Source organism: Typopeltis vanoorti, chromosome 4 (genome assembly GCF_054136105.1).
Source record: "Typopeltis vanoorti isolate ZY-2024b chromosome 4, IOZ_Tvanoo_1.0, whole genome shotgun sequence".
Classification (NCBI taxonomy): Eukaryota; Metazoa; Arthropoda; class Arachnida; order Uropygi; family Thelyphonidae; genus Typopeltis; species Typopeltis vanoorti.
In genome coordinates this window covers 95,941,902-95,959,606 of record NC_143552.1, presented here as the reverse complement: position 1 = coordinate 95,959,606, position 17,705 = coordinate 95,941,902, and the positions used below count along the sequence as shown (strand labels likewise).

The following is a 17,705-nucleotide window of genomic DNA, read 5'->3' as shown; positions in this document are numbered from 1 at the left end:
AATTCCCAATGACTGAAGTAGAGCTCTAATAGTATCCATCTATAAAAAAGGGAATAAAACAATGTGAGAATCACATTCAGTTTTAATAAATGTTCCAGATAAGATTTATGCAAGCATACCTGAAAAGAGGTCGAAAAAGATTGTGGAAGAGAAGCCTGGAGAACAAGTTGGGTTCGAGTTACCAAGATCAAATTTTCACTTTACAAATAGTTGAGAAATCACGGGGAACATGCGAAAGATCTGTCCTTAAGTTTTGTAGATCGTAAAATGCATACAACAAGGTGCCAGAGCAAAGCTTTTCAAAACAGTACAATAATATGGGGTAAATGGAACATTACACAGAGCAATACATAGTTTATATTTAAGTTGTCAGTGAACAGTCAGAAATGAAAGAATACAGGAAGATGGTTTGATGTAAAATTAGGGGTAAGACAAGGATGCTCTTTATCTCCACTCTTTTTCATCTATGGATCACATTATGAAAGAAAGGGCTTTATTAAAGAAACAGCCACATAAATCAAAGAACTAAGTTTGACATATCCAATTCTAATATCATTAGGACATATTAGAATTGGATATGTCAAACTTAGTTCTTTGCTTTATGCAGCTGTTGTATTCCTAAACACATTAGTGCAAGTCTCAGGATTCTCTAACTAAATTGAATAACAGCTGTAACAATTTGGCTATTGAGCTGTCAGCATTAAAATGTTTGTACTATTTGTATCTAAACAAGCATTTACAAAATATGTTGTCACTTAATAGAAAAGCAAAAGTTACTGCTGTATTCATGTGGAAATAATTAGATGCACTTTCTCAGTGCATAAAAGATTGCCATAGCCAAGTTAGCCAGTCTTGGATGTGGACAGCAGGGTTTTTCCCCCCAGTTCCCAAAAACGTAACTACTAATAGCTTACTCTTGACCAGAAGCCTTACCAATAACAAACAGCCAATTAACACATTTTGTATGGTTTTATACAAATATTGTATATATACTATATTCTTATAATAAAGTAAGCTTAAGAAAATCATACGGAAGAGAAAATACATTTACAATATTGTACTATATTTATCAATACCATAAGTTTATGTCGTCCGTTTACAAGATGAATCATCAGTTTGTCAGTACCTACATCAATATTGTCTGATATCGTACAAAACACTGCAGATGTTATACGTATTATTAACACTAGAAATGGGGTGCTTAAGGATCAAAGCTGAATAACTGAGAGGAGACCTCCACATAGCCTTTAAAGGAATGCGGAGAACTGACCAGGGCTTCTGACCTAATGTCCAATCCTCACCTTCTTGTGGTGCACCCTGTTGGGTATCTACTTGGATACTGAACGAACGAGGATGGGCTGGCAATTTGGGATTTAGCGGACCAAATTGTATTCTTATTGGTTAAACCAAAATAAAAAATGATGGTACGACATGACAAAATTTCATGCTGGCTGGGACGTCGCCCGGTTAAACAAGGCCCCCGTTGTTATCGCCAGGGAACCAGGCTGAACAGCGAAAAGTCAGCTACTGGAACAAATTTGAAAACACACCCCAACTCACCATCACCAGAGTTAAGGATTGGTACTATCAACATAAGAAGCCTGAATGGCAAAGAAACAGTACAAAGTGCCTTAGACGATAGAAATATAAGATCTGATAATGTTGGAGTCTTGACAAATAACAGACTGATTTGGAGGAAAATTGTAGATAGGAAGTTAGTAATGATGTAATTTTTTTCATGTAGTACTATCATATCCTATACACCCCTTGAGGGTACATGGCAGGAATTTGATGACATCAAAAATAAAAAGACAATGTGAAAAAGAAATTCATATTCATTTACAAGTATAACAATTCATGCATTGATAATGAGAAAGCAATATGATTGCTTTACAGCAGAGTAGCCTATACACTAAAGAACAAATTGTTATAAAAATTTTATTTTATGCTAATTAATTTAACTAATTAATAAGTTAATTTTATACAGTTATGATTCAATACTGAATCTTTACTTTTGTTTACATTTCTCTCGACTACGAATGATGCCATGTATGGTCTTGTAAGTGAATGTGTGCATAAGTTTTGATAAATTTTAACTTTTCCTAATAGATTTCTGCATATTTTATGGTAGTAAATGATAAAACTAGTATCTACATATATTTTATGCAATCACGACATATCTAACTTTTTTCTTAATATTTTCAATATTTCTATGCTACATAGTTCTACAAGTTTTTAAATTGTCGCAAATCTCAAAAAAAAAAAAAAATTCCAATATATTTATTCAAAAAAAAAAAAAGATGCAATTCAAACCTGCATTCTTCAAGGGTCAACTGTATTTCATTGTGGTGTTTTCGTTCCATTAAATATGAAACTAAGCTCAAACCAGCCTAAGCCTAAATACATGAATTAATGAACTGCCATTTCATAGACAAGATGGCATTTTATTTTAAAAACTGCTGAAGAAAACAATTTTGCATTTGTTATAATGTAAGTTTTTTAAGACCAAATGGTAATTTCTGTTTATTTTTTTTTTTACACCTTCATCAAATTCCTGCCATGTACCCTCAAGGGGTGTACAGGATATGATAGTACAACATGAAAAATTTACATCATTACTAACTTTCTCATTACATCATTACTCGTATTTAGTGTTGAATACAATGGCTACTCCTTTTCCTTGATTGTCATTGCCTGAATATAACATTTTGTATTTCTTGCTCAGAAAGATCTCGCCAGTTTTTGTCTTTTTTATTTCAGTCATCCCTATTATATCGATCTGGTACTTATCTAATTCCTCAGCTAGCTCCATTTCTTTGCTATTCAGGCTTCTTATTGATAGTACCGATCTTTAACTCTGGTGATGTTAAGTTCGGGTGTTTTTTCAGATTTGTTTCAGTAGCTGACTTTTTGCTGTTCACCCTGGTCCCTTGTGAAAACAACGGGGGCCTTGTGTAACCGGGCAAAGCCCAAGCCAGCATGAAATTTTGTCATGTTGTACCATGTTTTTATATTTTGGTTTAAGCCAATAAGAATACAATTTGGTCAGCTAAATACCAAATTGCCAGCCCATCCTCATTCATTTAGTATCCAGGTAGATACCCAACAGGGTGCACCACAAGAAGGTGAGGATTGGACATTAGGTCAGAAGCCCTGGTCGGTTCTGTATCATTAAAATAGCAGCATAGGCAATGTTCTTTCAGTCTCAATTATGGTAAATGGACAAACTTTGTATATGTATATAATGCATATCTTATAAAAATAGTGTTACAGAATATTCTGTGGATCACTGGGTCACCTACAGTGATCCAATGATCCACAAGGATTTTCCCTATTTTCCCAGAAGTTGAGTGGAGTCATATCTGACTCCACTCAACTTCTGGACATGACAAAATACCGTTCCCTTAGTGTATGAACAGCTTTGATCACTCAGTATTATTTTATAATTGCACAATAAGAGAACTTCAATGACACTAAATTTCATTACATCCCATTACAAGTGTATTAACATGAAAAGATACTAACTTTCAATTTTCATTATTATTATTAAACTGCACCATGGGTGTAGAAAACTGCAACCTACAGCCAGTCTGGCTAAAATCGTTAAATTAATAAGAAAAACAAGCTTCTACAAAACATTCATTTCATATAGACCTAAATTAATGAAAATAAATGGTTGTATGTGTATAGTTATAAGCGTATACTGATAATGTAATATTTCTGATATCTCATTTATTGTTGCAAAAGTTTTCAAAATCATAAATGCAGCGAATGCTCTCGCTACAAGTGAGCGCTTATAGGGACCACAGGAAAAGTGTTATAGTAAACAGTGAATTTCCTATAGAATAACAGTGTGTACAGTACTTATGGGATTTTTGATCAGGACTGCTTTTGGTGGTTTGTTATAGTGAGTGAGTGTTTATTTCTTATTTACTTTGTATAGTTTGTCTTAAATTTGAATAAAATTTATCTATGAAGTATGAACTTTGCTAACCTGGTTGGCCAAGCAAGTGGTTAGTATATCCACTCTGCAACCCACAGGTTGTAGGTTCAAATACCGCCGTGGGCACGGAAGAGAGAGAGAGAGGGGGAGGGGTGTCTTTATGGTGGAAAACAGATTTCATTACTTTGTATGAGACTACCACCCTGTTTATTGGAGGCCTGAAGTGGTTTGGAAAAAAGTTTCATGTTTGGTCTCTAGAATAGAGTTTCTAGACTATGTAAAAAATATATAATTAATAAAATAGAAAAAATCCTTAGTTCATTCATTCATGAATTATAGGTTTACAAATAATCCTTACGTGGGTAGGAGCCACATAAAAAAAATAAAGAAAAATGACATTTTTTTTATGTATCCACAAATAAAGCAAAAGTTAAACTAACCTAGCATTTTGCTTTATTCATCAAGAGGAAAAGACTGAAGGTATCCACCCTTCCTCATTCTTTCAAAATCTGCATTTGGATCATAATTCCTGTAATAGATTTAATACAAATTTTTAATGGACAGGAAGTTTTTAAAAAACAGCAAAAATAAATAAAAAATAAAATAATAATTGCAAAAACTTATCCATATCAATTTCGGCATTGGTTTATATAAAGTTTTATAAGTACTCTAAAAATACTAAATTAAATATGTATTCTAAATTGAAAAAAATAAATTAGCTTTCTTGAAAAAAAAAAACCCTAAAATACTTGAGTTCTGTATATTTTATTGTTTAAAACCTATGTGATGCTTTGGTCTTCAACTTAAATACTTTTATTATTCTACTACATATATTAAGCAGGCTTGGTGATTTGAGTGGATAGCACACTCAACCCTAAGAATCACCATGCAAGCATTGCAGAATTCTCCAAAATATGAATATAACGATTTTCATTTTTAGAACAATAAAGAGTTTCAGTGCAATCCAATAAGTATTCTCAATACTACAATGCCATCACTACCACTTAACAGATGGCATGATACACACACTGGTAAATAAGATTCTCCTAGCTGCTGAAAAAACCCAAATATGTCCACCTGATTAGAAGAGTGCATTATGATTAGTCACACCACACAACTTTCTAACAATCCTGTTCAATCAGAAGTTCTGAACTATGAATTTCAAACCTCAGCATTATTTGAGATGATGTCCAGTTTATAAACAGCAGCTTTTTCAAAAAAAAATTAATATGGCTTTTAACTAATCTGTATGAGAATGTTATACATCTAAAACCTTCACACAATACAGAGTACACAGGTCTATTAAAAAAAGTATCGATACTAATATTACCCAAAAATAAAACTTACTTGCAGAATTCAGAATACATCCTTTGAAGAATGTATTCTGAATCCTCCCTCTAGAGCAATAAATTTTACCATTTCTATAGCTTCTTGAATAGATTCAAAATCAAATTTTAGAATGCCCAAGTGTGTTCATTGAATTTTATTTAATGGCTAACAAATATGTAATCAAACACAGGAACTACAAAATGTTGCATACATCTAAATATACTATACTTATGCTCTGTTTTTGAGAGGGGGGGGGGGGAAGAATTGGATGAGTTGAAAATTATGCATGAAACAGTTAGAATTTCCTTAGTTGCACGCAACTCAATTTTAACTCTTTGTTACCTTGCAGAGGTAATTTTTAAAATAATTTCAAACTAAACTGTGGATTATTGCAATGAGGAGAATAACTATCAAGCATCATGTTAAAGGTTTAATGGAGTATTAACAGCACCAAGAAAGGATTAAAAACTTATTTAATGCTTCCAATATTTTGTCTCAGTCACTGAGACATCTTCAGAGAGTACAAATAACACTTGAAACACACTTTAAAAAGTCTACTTAAAATATCTTCCTGGCTGCCTGACATTATCAAAAAACTGTTCTTGTCCCATCTCCAGATGTATAGTTTACCGAAAATCCACAAACCAAACCCCCCCCCCCAAAAAAAAAATTATAGTACATGCCACTGATGCTCTATGCTGCTAATTGTCAAAACAATACCTAACACCTAGCAAACTCTAACACCCCCCCCCCACACACACACTAGCCTACCACATCCTATATAATATAAAAACTCTACTCATTTTAGAACCTCAACCGAAAAATCTAACTTTAAATAATACAGATAAGCTGACATCATATAAATTGCTAAATTGACATCCCCTAACTGTTCATCAATATTCCCTTGAATGACACCTTAACACTCAAAAACATTTTTTCCTTTTGATATCTTAGATCTCTTTTCCTTTGCCATCAATTCTGGTTTCTTGGAGGAAAAGAATTTTTATAAATTCTTTTATAAACAGAGAGAACTGCTACGGGTCCCCATTTTAATATTTTCTTCGAGAGAAATGAATTTCCTCTTCAATGTTGGTTTTTTCCCCCCTTTTGTTACAGTTTTAGTGACCATTACAATAAAAATAAACTTTTACATAAAAAAAAGCATTACATATGTAACTCACCAGAAAATAAACTGCTCAGCTTGAGAATAACACACTTATGATTTTAAATGTGCTTTCCTGGCAGAAAACGAAGACAATTTTCAACAATAAACACTTTATACAGTAAACCCTAGATGGCAAACCTATGGCATGTCTGAGAATTTTGCTGGCATGTCACCGATTTACAGGTGATATCCTTTTATACGCTTATAAATTATTCAAGTTTTTTTTTTAATTGTTACAATATGTACAAGATGAATTTTGTTTTACACAAGACAGCAGCTATAAAGACGTGCATATGATCGGTGTGGTATTAACAAAAGATCGCGCGACCCAAAGACAAAAGCAACCAACAAGTGTTGAGTTGAAATGCTAATTCTCTTCAATTGAATTCCCTAACATCTGAAACTGTCATAACATTCACTATTAGTTTTAACACATTCACAACAGGGTGTCATTTATCATTCCGATGGAACTTCTCATTACTGACTGGCTCAACTCACACCAACGTTTCAACCCTTGGTTGAATTTTATGGCTTCTTGGCAGGTGAACTCACACATTCATTACATGGCATGTTTCAATTCTTGGTAGTCTTATTTTAAGTTAGCCTTTGTAATCTGTCATAATGGCATTGAGAATTTCAAATGCAATAAAACAAACACTTATTTCATAATTGAAAAATTGGACAACAGTTTTTAGTTAGATACTATGTTTCGGTGCAACATATGGTTGTGCTTCAGTCTATACAGCATAGTTTCTGAGAGGGCACATGTGATTTATTAGTTAGTTAGCACCTTTTTATTCCATCTGTCTCTAATTGCACTATTTGTTGAGAATGACACAGACTGCAAAAGCCTCAGTACAGTACCTTATTCAGTGATACAATAAGACTAAATTCGATACTTATAACTACTTGCACGATACGGGCAGACACAAATTTAATGAAGATAAAATTAGATTTTTAAGTCCTGGTGAAAAACATGAAAAAAAAAATTAAATAAAGGATTACTAGAAATTGTAGACTGCATTATATCGAAACCATGTTGAACAAGGAATACTATAATTTGTAGATAGCATTATATCGAAACCGAGTTGTACTGCATTATACGAGGGTTACCTGTATACACCATCTTCCCATCCAACAGTTACAGAGTGCTTACAAAATTTTTAAAAAAAAATACTAAATAATAATAATCAATCCTCCCCAACTCCTCAGCCATCCCTTCAGAGATATCACCATCACCTACGTCTCTATCTCTATCTATCTCTCTGGGATATGTAGAAAAAAAATAGAAAGGTCTTTAAAGTAGTACAACCTCTACACTGCTTTTAGGCCTCACCAGAAACTTTCTATCCTTATCTGTTCTACCACACATCAGCTCCCTCCTCTCTCTCTCTGTGCCTGGAGTATATAAAGTACATTGGACAGACAGGTAGATCAGCCACCATACATTTAGATGAACACAAAACTTACATCTACAATCACAAGTCAATCTGGTCTTGCAGACTATGTATTGGATCCACTCACAGAATCTTCTGAAAGAAAACCACCATGCTCCATTACAGTAAATTTAAAAAAGAAAGACTATTTTTGGAATCTGCAGCGGCACTCATATCCATCAGAGAATTGACAAACTACAGCTCTACATGGCCAGCACTAGAAAGCATGGTAGTATTCAATGCTATTTGTTTAAGAAAATGTAAATGTACTATTAAATAAATCCATGGGAGAATTTATTATAACTATTCATATGATATGGGACATGCACAAAAGTAAGAGGAACCAAGTTCTTTGAGTTCTGCAATTTTTGCCTAGTTTTGTATTACAGAAATTCAACTTTACCAAATATAATATTATTGTATTAATATTAATTAATAATAAATTAATATAAATATTATTAAGAGATTATATGCAGTTATAATACAATTTGTACAGCATTTAATATTACTGACCAAAGTTTAATTTTCATTGCTATGGGTCAGGATAGTCGATTCTAAGGAATTATGATATGGGTAGAAACATCTGTGTTGATAACTGAGGAATATGTGAAGGATATGTCAATCACATGAAGTGTCATAAGTGGCAAAGGCAATATTAAGTTTATTGGTAAGCACTGCTAAAGATGCACTCATAAAAGTCAATACACAATGTCAAAGTGTGCCTTGATCACAATTATTGCTTTTGCAGTCTTAGTGTTGAAGCGGTTCTTTTTAGACTCACGAGAGAAAAAATTCTCTCTACAGCTGCGTTTGTTCCTGGGATTGCCATAACAAACACAACAACTGGCAGTATGTTTTTGTAGTGGAGCACCTTAAACACGTCACCACTTTTTGTCCACTTCAGCATTTGTGTCCTTCCATTCTTCCCATCTTGGAGTTCACAAGATTATATGGCTGCATTCAAATAATTCATCTTCACCGACAATATTGAATATTTTGCTGTCAGCATCACTTATTGCTTTTAAGCTTCTTGCAACTTCAGCCCAAGTTAATGGAGTTTGCAACTTAATCCAGTGAAATGGCTGAAAATGATAAGTTCATTTGCTTAAATATTCAAGGAAAGTATCATAAAATAAATTTGTAGTGTATAAAAATTCTTTTTCATGAAAGACGCCCTCATATTTGAACTCTGAAATAATTTCTATTTTAAACGTTTGAAAATTCTCAGCTGTCCTTTTTGTAATTTTCTGTCTGAGCAATTCCAATTCTTCTACCACTTCAGTTGCCGAAATATTTTCCCTTTCTATTTTCATTATTGTTGCAGAATATTTTCAGCTGGCTTTGCTGAAAATATTCAACAATCAATACTTTGGAGTCAAAGTATTGATTGTTGGTTACTGAAAAATTATTTCAACAATACGGCATTTATCTTGTGATAAAAAGTAAGATCTGAGTCCATCATACAAATCAATCATCTATTCAGGATTATTGATGTATAGCTGGTAGTAATGATAACCATCTTGTTTGTACACTACCTAGAACATGCTTGTATTCAATTTCTGTAAATGCACAGAAATTCTTCAATTCCTCTACTCTCATGGTGTAAATATGACAATACTGAAATATTTTATTTACAATGTTTTGATATCAATAGGCAAAATATCAGCACTTGTCTGTACACCATTATAAACAACATGAGCAGCACAGCCAATAGCATGAATGTTGATTTTTAACCCTTTGTTGAATCTTGAAAATACATTGTTGAAGCCACCTCGTTTATATCCAAAGTTGGTGTTGCAGTTATCTGCAGAAAATGCAATAATTTTCTCAGTCAGCTGCTGTTTTTGCAAAATATTCAATATGATTTGCAAACAGTTCTGCTGTTTCTCCTGTTATGTTCTGAAAATCTATCACTTTAACCTGAATACCTTTATTCAGGATAAAGTACCTAACAAGGACAGGCACCAACTTCAAATCTCTGTGGTTTGATGCATTTACCATAACTAACACATATTTGGCTTTTCAATTCAATTGCTATTTCTTGCATTGTGTAAGGTGCCAGGACATTCATTAAAATTGACTAGCACTTTGTTCACCCACATGTAAATTTCTTTTGAAATAAATTTCTCACTATTGCAGAGGAGCAGTCCATTTATGTCAGTTTCCATCAGAATGGCCTCCTGATGGAAACTGACCAGAGGTAGTGCTGGAGATTTTTAGCAATTATAATAGTGGTATTTGGGTAAGCCCAAGGGGAATTATGACATTAATATATATAGATGAACTATTGCATTCTGTCCAGAAAATCTTTTCTTTCTTTATCCAAAGATTCCACTAAAATCTTCAAGTGTCTGCAGATTCCATGCACTTATGGCATATCTTATTTGAAAGACAATGTGGAAGATCCGATGCTGCTCATAACATAAAACATACATCAAATATGAACCTGAATAGGACTTGCAGAACATGCCAGCTCTACTAAACACAGGATCCTTTGGGAAAAAAATTTTGAATAAGAGGATTCCTTATTAAAAGGTTTTATAATGAAGTCATGAAACTATATCATCCCCTAAATAGGTCAGATGATCTTCCTTATGGAAATAGAATTTCAACCAACTCATCTTTCCTAGTTCTCCCCCCTCTAAATAGCAACTTATTGACTAATATCTTACTAAAGCTACCATAATGATTTGACTTTTTTCTGTTAAGCTGCATATTATACTGTTCTTTTTTTTTCTTACTGATAATACCTGGCACACAGGCAGAAAATTTTGCAAATGAAGATTTAATTTATTAGCATAATCCACACTCTTATCCATTATAATTATGTCTGTGTTTCTATTTTAGAAAATAAATCAATACTAGACTGCAGCTCAAGTTGCCCAAAGGATAAACATCTAAAGTACATTTATAAGGGTTGTTATGAGAAAGATCAAGAGTGCTTGGAGAGTAGTTACGATTTTACGATATTCGTAGGCATGCGAGTAATTTGTATGAGCTCAGTGATAGCAAATGCATCAGTGTGCCTAAAATGAAAATGAAAGCTTGATGAAGTTAACTATAAAATCTCCAAGGAAGATGGTTTAACTGAAAAAAAAAAAAATCATGGCTAGTAGTATTAGCAGAGTGCTGCAGACAGCAAATGAATTAAACAGAGAACAGGGTAACTTTAAGGCATGGAAGATTAAAAAATGAGGAAAGAGATTGCAGAGTTTTTTTTTAGGCATGGAAGATTAAAAATGAGGAAGAGATTTCTAAGTCTGAACTCTGATATATTAGAGCAAAACATGCACAAAGGTCACATTTCAGAAAAAACAATATGTAATTGGAAAATGAGGTGATCACAATAAAATAGGTGGGTTAGGTTAATAAATACTCTCCTACAGATGGAAATAAAAACCCTTTTAGCTGGAACCATGATCATATATAAAGTTTGCTCTTTTCTGCATATAATTTCTCTTTACTTGAATTACTTAAGTTGAAATTAGGAGAATAGAAATGGAATTAACTGTAATAGGAACGGAAATAGATTACTGCTTATAGTAAAATCTCTTAGCCTTAAAATAATGAACACCTTCAAACATAAAGACATCCACAGAAACACCTGTGAAGCAAGAGACACAAGAAACATTATTGATTACATAATCAGCAATAAAAATGTCAGAAATTATAATAGATACAAGAGTATACAGAGGACTTGAAATAGAATCAGATCATTACCTCTTAATTGGAAAAAATAAAATAGGAACCAAGATGGAAAACAAAAGTATAAGGAAAATAGAAATTTTATGTTTAACTTTGAATCCTTCAAAGTTAGACTCCTAGACGACAATAGTATTAAAGATTTGTACCAAAAAAGAATAAAGAACTGGATGATAAATATAAAAGAAAATTAGAACATAAAAGAATGGTCAAACCTCATTGTCATCATCTGAGCAATTCAGGCTTTATGTCCTGTTCCTGCTCTGCAGATGAAGTTGATCTCTCCACCTTAATCTTGGACATCCACAGTCTCTTCTTTCTGTAGGTTTATATTTATATGCTAATTTGGGGATCCTATTGTTATTTATCCTATGTGGTGTAGCCAATTTTGCTGACATTGTTCTATTTCTTGTATGATGTTATTTTGTATCTAATCATTATCTTATTTCTGTGTTTTTCTTTTTATCTAACTTAGTGAGTCCCAGGACAGGTCTTAGAAACTTTATCTGTGTTGCTTCTAGTCTTTGTTTTAGAATCCAAGTTTCACTCGAGTTTCTTAGTCATTTGTTTTCCAAAATCTCTTTTGATTATGCCATTCATTCTATTGTAAAATTATAGTATTGGTTCCAACTGTGAATCAGTATTGTTCTGCAAGATTATATTTCCCAAGTATTTGAATTCTGTAACTTGTTCTATTATTTTATTGTTAAGCATAATTTCGACTTTTTGAATGGTGTTTCCACACACTGCCATAGCTTTTGTTTTTGTTTCAAAGATTTTCATTTAAAATTTTTTTGCTATTTCATTTAGATGATTAGTTGCAATTTGGAGTTTATCTTCTGAATTCGAAATTAGTACTTGATCATCTGCATAAAGTACTGTATTTAGCTGTATATTATTTGTTAGTTTAACTGCATTCTTTTAGGATTCTGTTTATATAAATGTTGAATAGGACTGAGGATAAGCCACAACCGTGTCTTACTCCTTTATTTATACTTATCGGTTCTGATAATGTTCCATCTGCAAATTTGATGCAAATATTTGTTTCTCTGTATAGACTTTTTATTGCATCAATTAAGGAATGCAGAGAACTAATCAGGGCTTCTAAACTAATGTCCAATTCTCACCTTCTCTGGTGTACCCCGTTGAGTATCTACCTGGATACTGAATGAACGAGGATGGGCTGGCAATTTGGGATTTAGCTGACCAAATTGTATTCTTATTGGCTTAAACCAATATACAAAATGATGGTACAACATGACAAAATTTCATGCCGGCTGGGGCATCGCCCGGTTAAACAAGGCCCCCATTGTTTTCAAGAGAACCAGGGCGAACAGCGAAAAGTCAGCTACTGGAACTAATCTGAAAGCACATCACCAACTCAACATCACCAGAGTCAAAGATCGGTACTATCAACATAAGAAGCCTGAATGGAGCTAGCTGAGAAATTAGATAAGTACCAGATCGACATAATAAGGGTGACTGGAACAAAAAAGACAAAAACTGGTGAGATCTTTGTGCACAATAAATGCAAAATGTTATATTCAGGCAATGACAATCAAGGAAAAGAAGGAGTAGCCATAGTATTCAACACAAAATATGAGGCTAATCTTCTTGAATGGCAGTCAGTCTCGAGTAGAGTAATGTGGGCAAATATGAGAATGGGGAAGTGGACAATGAGACTTATTTGTGCCTATGGTCCCACAGAAGGTTCTACTAAGGTAGAAGTGCAGGAATTTTTTGAGGCTTTAGAAAAAGCAACTGACACAATGAAAAAGAAAAAGTTGGTTCTTGTTGGGGATCTAAATAGCAGAGTAGGAAATGATTGTGAGACATACAAAAATATTTCGGGAAAATTTGGAGAGAAGAGCAAAACTAATAATAACGGCAAATATCTGTTGGATTTCTGCTCTGGACATGGACTGGTTATTACTAACACATTGTTCCAACATAAAAATGTGAACAAATTCACATGGAGAGAAGAAGCAAGGAATAAGAAAAGTCTCATTGACTATGTTATTGTTGATAGTCATGTTTTCTCCCTGGTGAAAGACACAAGAGTGTACAGAGGATTTGAAATTGGAAGTGATCACTATTCAGTCTTGAGCAGGATAAAATTGAATTTCATATTGAAAAGAATAACATGTAAGAAAGTTTTAAAGCGAATAAAAGTTGAGCAGCTCTCAGATGCGGACTGTAGACTAAAATACACAAAGATTATTGAATAAAAAATGAAAGAATTTGAGAACAGGAACCAAACCTTGGAGATTCAGTGGCAAGTCTTGAAGAAAACCCGGACTGATTCAGCCAGAGGCATGTGGTGAGGTTGTCTGCAAGGATAAAAAAATCAGAACTCCCTGGTGGACACAGGAAGTTAAAGAGGCAGTGAAGGAAAAGAAGAAAGCATATCAAAAGTTCCTGGCAAATAAGTCAGCTTGTGCTCTTAGAGAATACATAGACAAATGCAAGAATGCTAAACACTATGTAAAACTAGCTAAACAAAAGTCATGGGAGGACTTTCGCAAGAATATAGAAAATAAATATCGAGAAGGTAGTAAAATATTCGAGGTTGTTGAAGAAGCTTAGCAATGGAGGAAAGAGTGCTGTAAAAGGAGTTAGAGATGATAAAGGTGACATGAAAACAGGGGAAAAGGATATCCTTGAAGTATGGAGTAATTACTTTGAAAAACTGCTAAATGAAACAAGCAGTGATGACAGCACAGTGGTAAAAAGCACTGACCAGGCATGCAGTCAGGAATACATATCCATACTTGAAGTAGAAAAAGCCATCAAAGGCTTGAAATGTGGAAAGGCAGCAGGACTACATGATATTTGACTAGAAATGCTGAAGTATGGTGGTATAAAAGTCTTACAGTGGCTGCGCTGCATAGTTCAGAAAGCCTGGACAAAGGGACGAATTCCCGATGACTGGAGTAGAGCTCTAATAGTACCGATATATAAAAAGGGAAATGAAACTGAATGTAAGAATTACAGAAGTATTTCCCTTCTGAGTGTTCCTGGCAAGATCTATGCAAGTATACTTAAGAAATGGTTGAGAAGAATTGTTAAAGAAAAAGCTGGATTCAGGCAATAGAGGTTGTCAGGATCAGATCTTCACTTTACTACAAATAGTTGAGAAAGCAATATAACAATTGTATTTTTGTATTTAAGTTTTGTCGATCTGGAAAAGACATATGACAAGGTGCCAAGAGAGAAGCTATTCAATACGCTATAGTTATATGGTGTCAATGGGGCATTATATCAAGCAATACTTAGTCTTTATTTGAGTGGTAAGTCAGCAGTTAGAATTGAAGTACAGGAAGATGGTTTAATGTTACATTATCCCCTCTGTTATTCATTATCTATATGGATCACATTATGAAGGAAAGATGTATTAAACATGATATCAGAATTGGAGATTTTAATGTCAGCTCTTTGCTTTATGCAGATGATGTTATACTTCTAATTAAATCTGCTACAAGTTGGCAAGATTCCCTGACTAAAATGAATAACTGTTGTAACAGATATGGTATGAAGTTCAGCATTAAAAAGACAAAGACAATGAAAATAGGTAGAATTGTTGAAAATGTCAGCTGTGTTGTGCGGGAAACTTGTGGAACAAGTAAAACATTTCAGCTACTTAGGCACGATTTTTGATGGTAAATTAAATATGGAAATAAACAGAATCAATAAAGCTGGTATTATAGGAAGTCAATTTAATAAATTCATATGGAATAAGAGAGAAATTAGACGGAACACTAAATTAGCTGTATACAAGACAGTGTTCAACCCAGTTTTAACTTATGGATCTGAGAGCTGGGTCAGAAGTAAAACACTTGACCAAAGGAGTCCTGAGAAAGATTAGAGGTGTGAACAAATGGCATCAATGGCAATATCATATTAAAAATGAGGATATTAGGAAAGAACTTGACATTGCTAACGCATTCCTGGATGCTGACAGAGCTAATCTCAGGTGGTATGGTCACTTAAACAGAATGGACGAGGAAAGATTAGTAAAACAAGTGTTCTCTGCCAGGTTGATAGGAAAACGACCCAGAGGAAGACCAAGATATAGGTGAATTGATAGAGTACAAAGTGCCTTAGACAGAAATATAAGATCTGATAATGTTGGAATATAAGATCTTGACAAGTAACAGACTGAATTAGAGGAAAATTGTAGGTAGGAAGTTAGTAATGATGTAAATTTTTCATGTAGTACTATCATATCCTGTGCACCCCTTGAGGGTACATGTCAGGAATTTGATGATGATTAATTGAGAAGGTATTTTGGTCAAACTTAAAAATCATAATGACAAAAGCTTCAAAAGACAGTTTAGGAACAAAGAAAAAGTGGAAAAGAAAAAGCAGCCTTAGGGACTGGGATGATGAAATTAAATGCATTAGTGAAGAAAAGAAAAAGCATATAAAAACTGGCTTAACCTGAAGATAATAGAATCAAAGCAGGAGAATAAACAGGTGGAACAATTTTGTAACAAAATTAGATAGACTGCATGCTCAAAATACCTAACAAAAAATCCTTAAGGATCTAAGTAATGAAATGAGAGAAAAAGCAGATATTAATACCATTGAAATAGACACATGGCAAATTACTACCAAGATCTGTGGTATGATGAAAACATTCAAAACAGAAAAACCGCCCTTCGTAAACATCTCAGACAACTTGAAAAACATCACTCTAGAAGAATTAACAGAAGCATTAATCCAAAGCAAATCAGGAAAGGCTCTAGGAGAAGACAATATAAACTTAGAACTTATCAAATATGCAGGACTTGAATTTTTGCTCAGGTTACTTAACTTTTATAATATGATTTGGAAAGAAGGAAAATGCTCACAAGACTGGACAAAAGCAATAGTTATCCCCATCTACAAAAAAAGGACACAAATCTGATTGCAGCAATTATCATGTCATGTCTTAATATATATCAAGATAATAAAATATCTGTGAAGTACAATAATTTAATATCAAGCTGGAAACCAATAAATAGAGGAGTATGTCAGGGTTGCCCTCTCTCACCAGTTTTATTTAATATATACAGAGATAAAATCATAAAAGAATGGAATATAACTACTGAAGGAGGATTCAAGATAAACCATAACAACAGATTAGTTACTCTTTGCTGATGACCAAATAATACTTGGAAACAATGAAGATGAACTACAAAAAATCATTATGTAGTCTAAATTTGATAAAAACATATGGTATGGAAATATCAACAGGCAAAAAGTCATGGCCTTCAAAGGAGTTAATTCAATAAGAAGAAAAACAGTAATAAACAACAAAATAATGGAGCAAGACATTCAAATATTTAAGATTCACAATGTCATATGAAAATGAAGCTGATATAGAACCAAAGCTATCAAGCTTTTTAAAAGTAACAGGCATTACAAATAAAAATTTTAAACCCAATTATGTACAAAAACACACAAATAACAATCTACAATACAGTAGCTAAACCTACCTTACTTTATGGCAGTGAGATATGGACAATAAAAAAAAAAAAAAGCAGATGAATTGAATCATCCAAAATGAAATTTCAGCAAACTGAAGGAGTCAACAATAATGAACAAAATGAAAAGCAGCAAAATCAGAAATAAACTTTGAATTACAAACTCCTAAAATGAAACAGTTATTTGCTTTAGAGAAAAACCACATACTGAGAATGAATAGAAGCAGAATACCAAACAAATTCTAAATTACCACCTAAAAGGCACCTGATGCAGAGGAAGACACTTAAAAAGATGGAATTGAGTCTGGAACAGACCATTTGGCCTATAAGCCTGGAAAGGAAGAAGAAATTAGGAGTAATGGATTCATTATTAAGCAATGCACATGGAGAATTTTACATAATTTATCTGCACGTTGTAGCTCAGTAGTGCCCAACATATTATTGGAACTCCCTTCAAGCATAGGTAGCAGAATAGTACAAAGATTATTCCCTATGAAGTTTAAAGCATTGCTCTGAGGATTGGTCTGGTACATACCTCCAAATTAAAAAAATTAAAATAATCAAAGAAAATATTGAATGATTTGCTATTCTAATTTATTGCATAGAAAATAATTAATACCAAACCAAATATGAATTAGCACAGAGTTCCCATTCGTCCCGCT

General features: G+C 33.4%; 1 protein-coding gene across 1 annotated transcript in view; it reads right to left on the bottom strand.

Annotated features, from left to right (window-relative positions):
• COX6CL (Cytochrome c oxidase subunit 6C-like) overlaps positions 1 to 17,705 on the bottom strand; it is a 112,473-nt gene that overhangs the window by 20,238 nt on the left and 74,530 nt on the right. The window contains exon 3 of the mRNA XM_090391358.1: positions 4,384 to 4,472. Coding sequence (XP_090247484.1) covers positions 4,397 to 4,472 — 76 coding nt within the window. The 3' untranslated portion in view covers positions 4,384 to 4,396. The remainder of the gene's footprint in view (positions 1 to 4,383; positions 4,473 to 17,705) is intronic.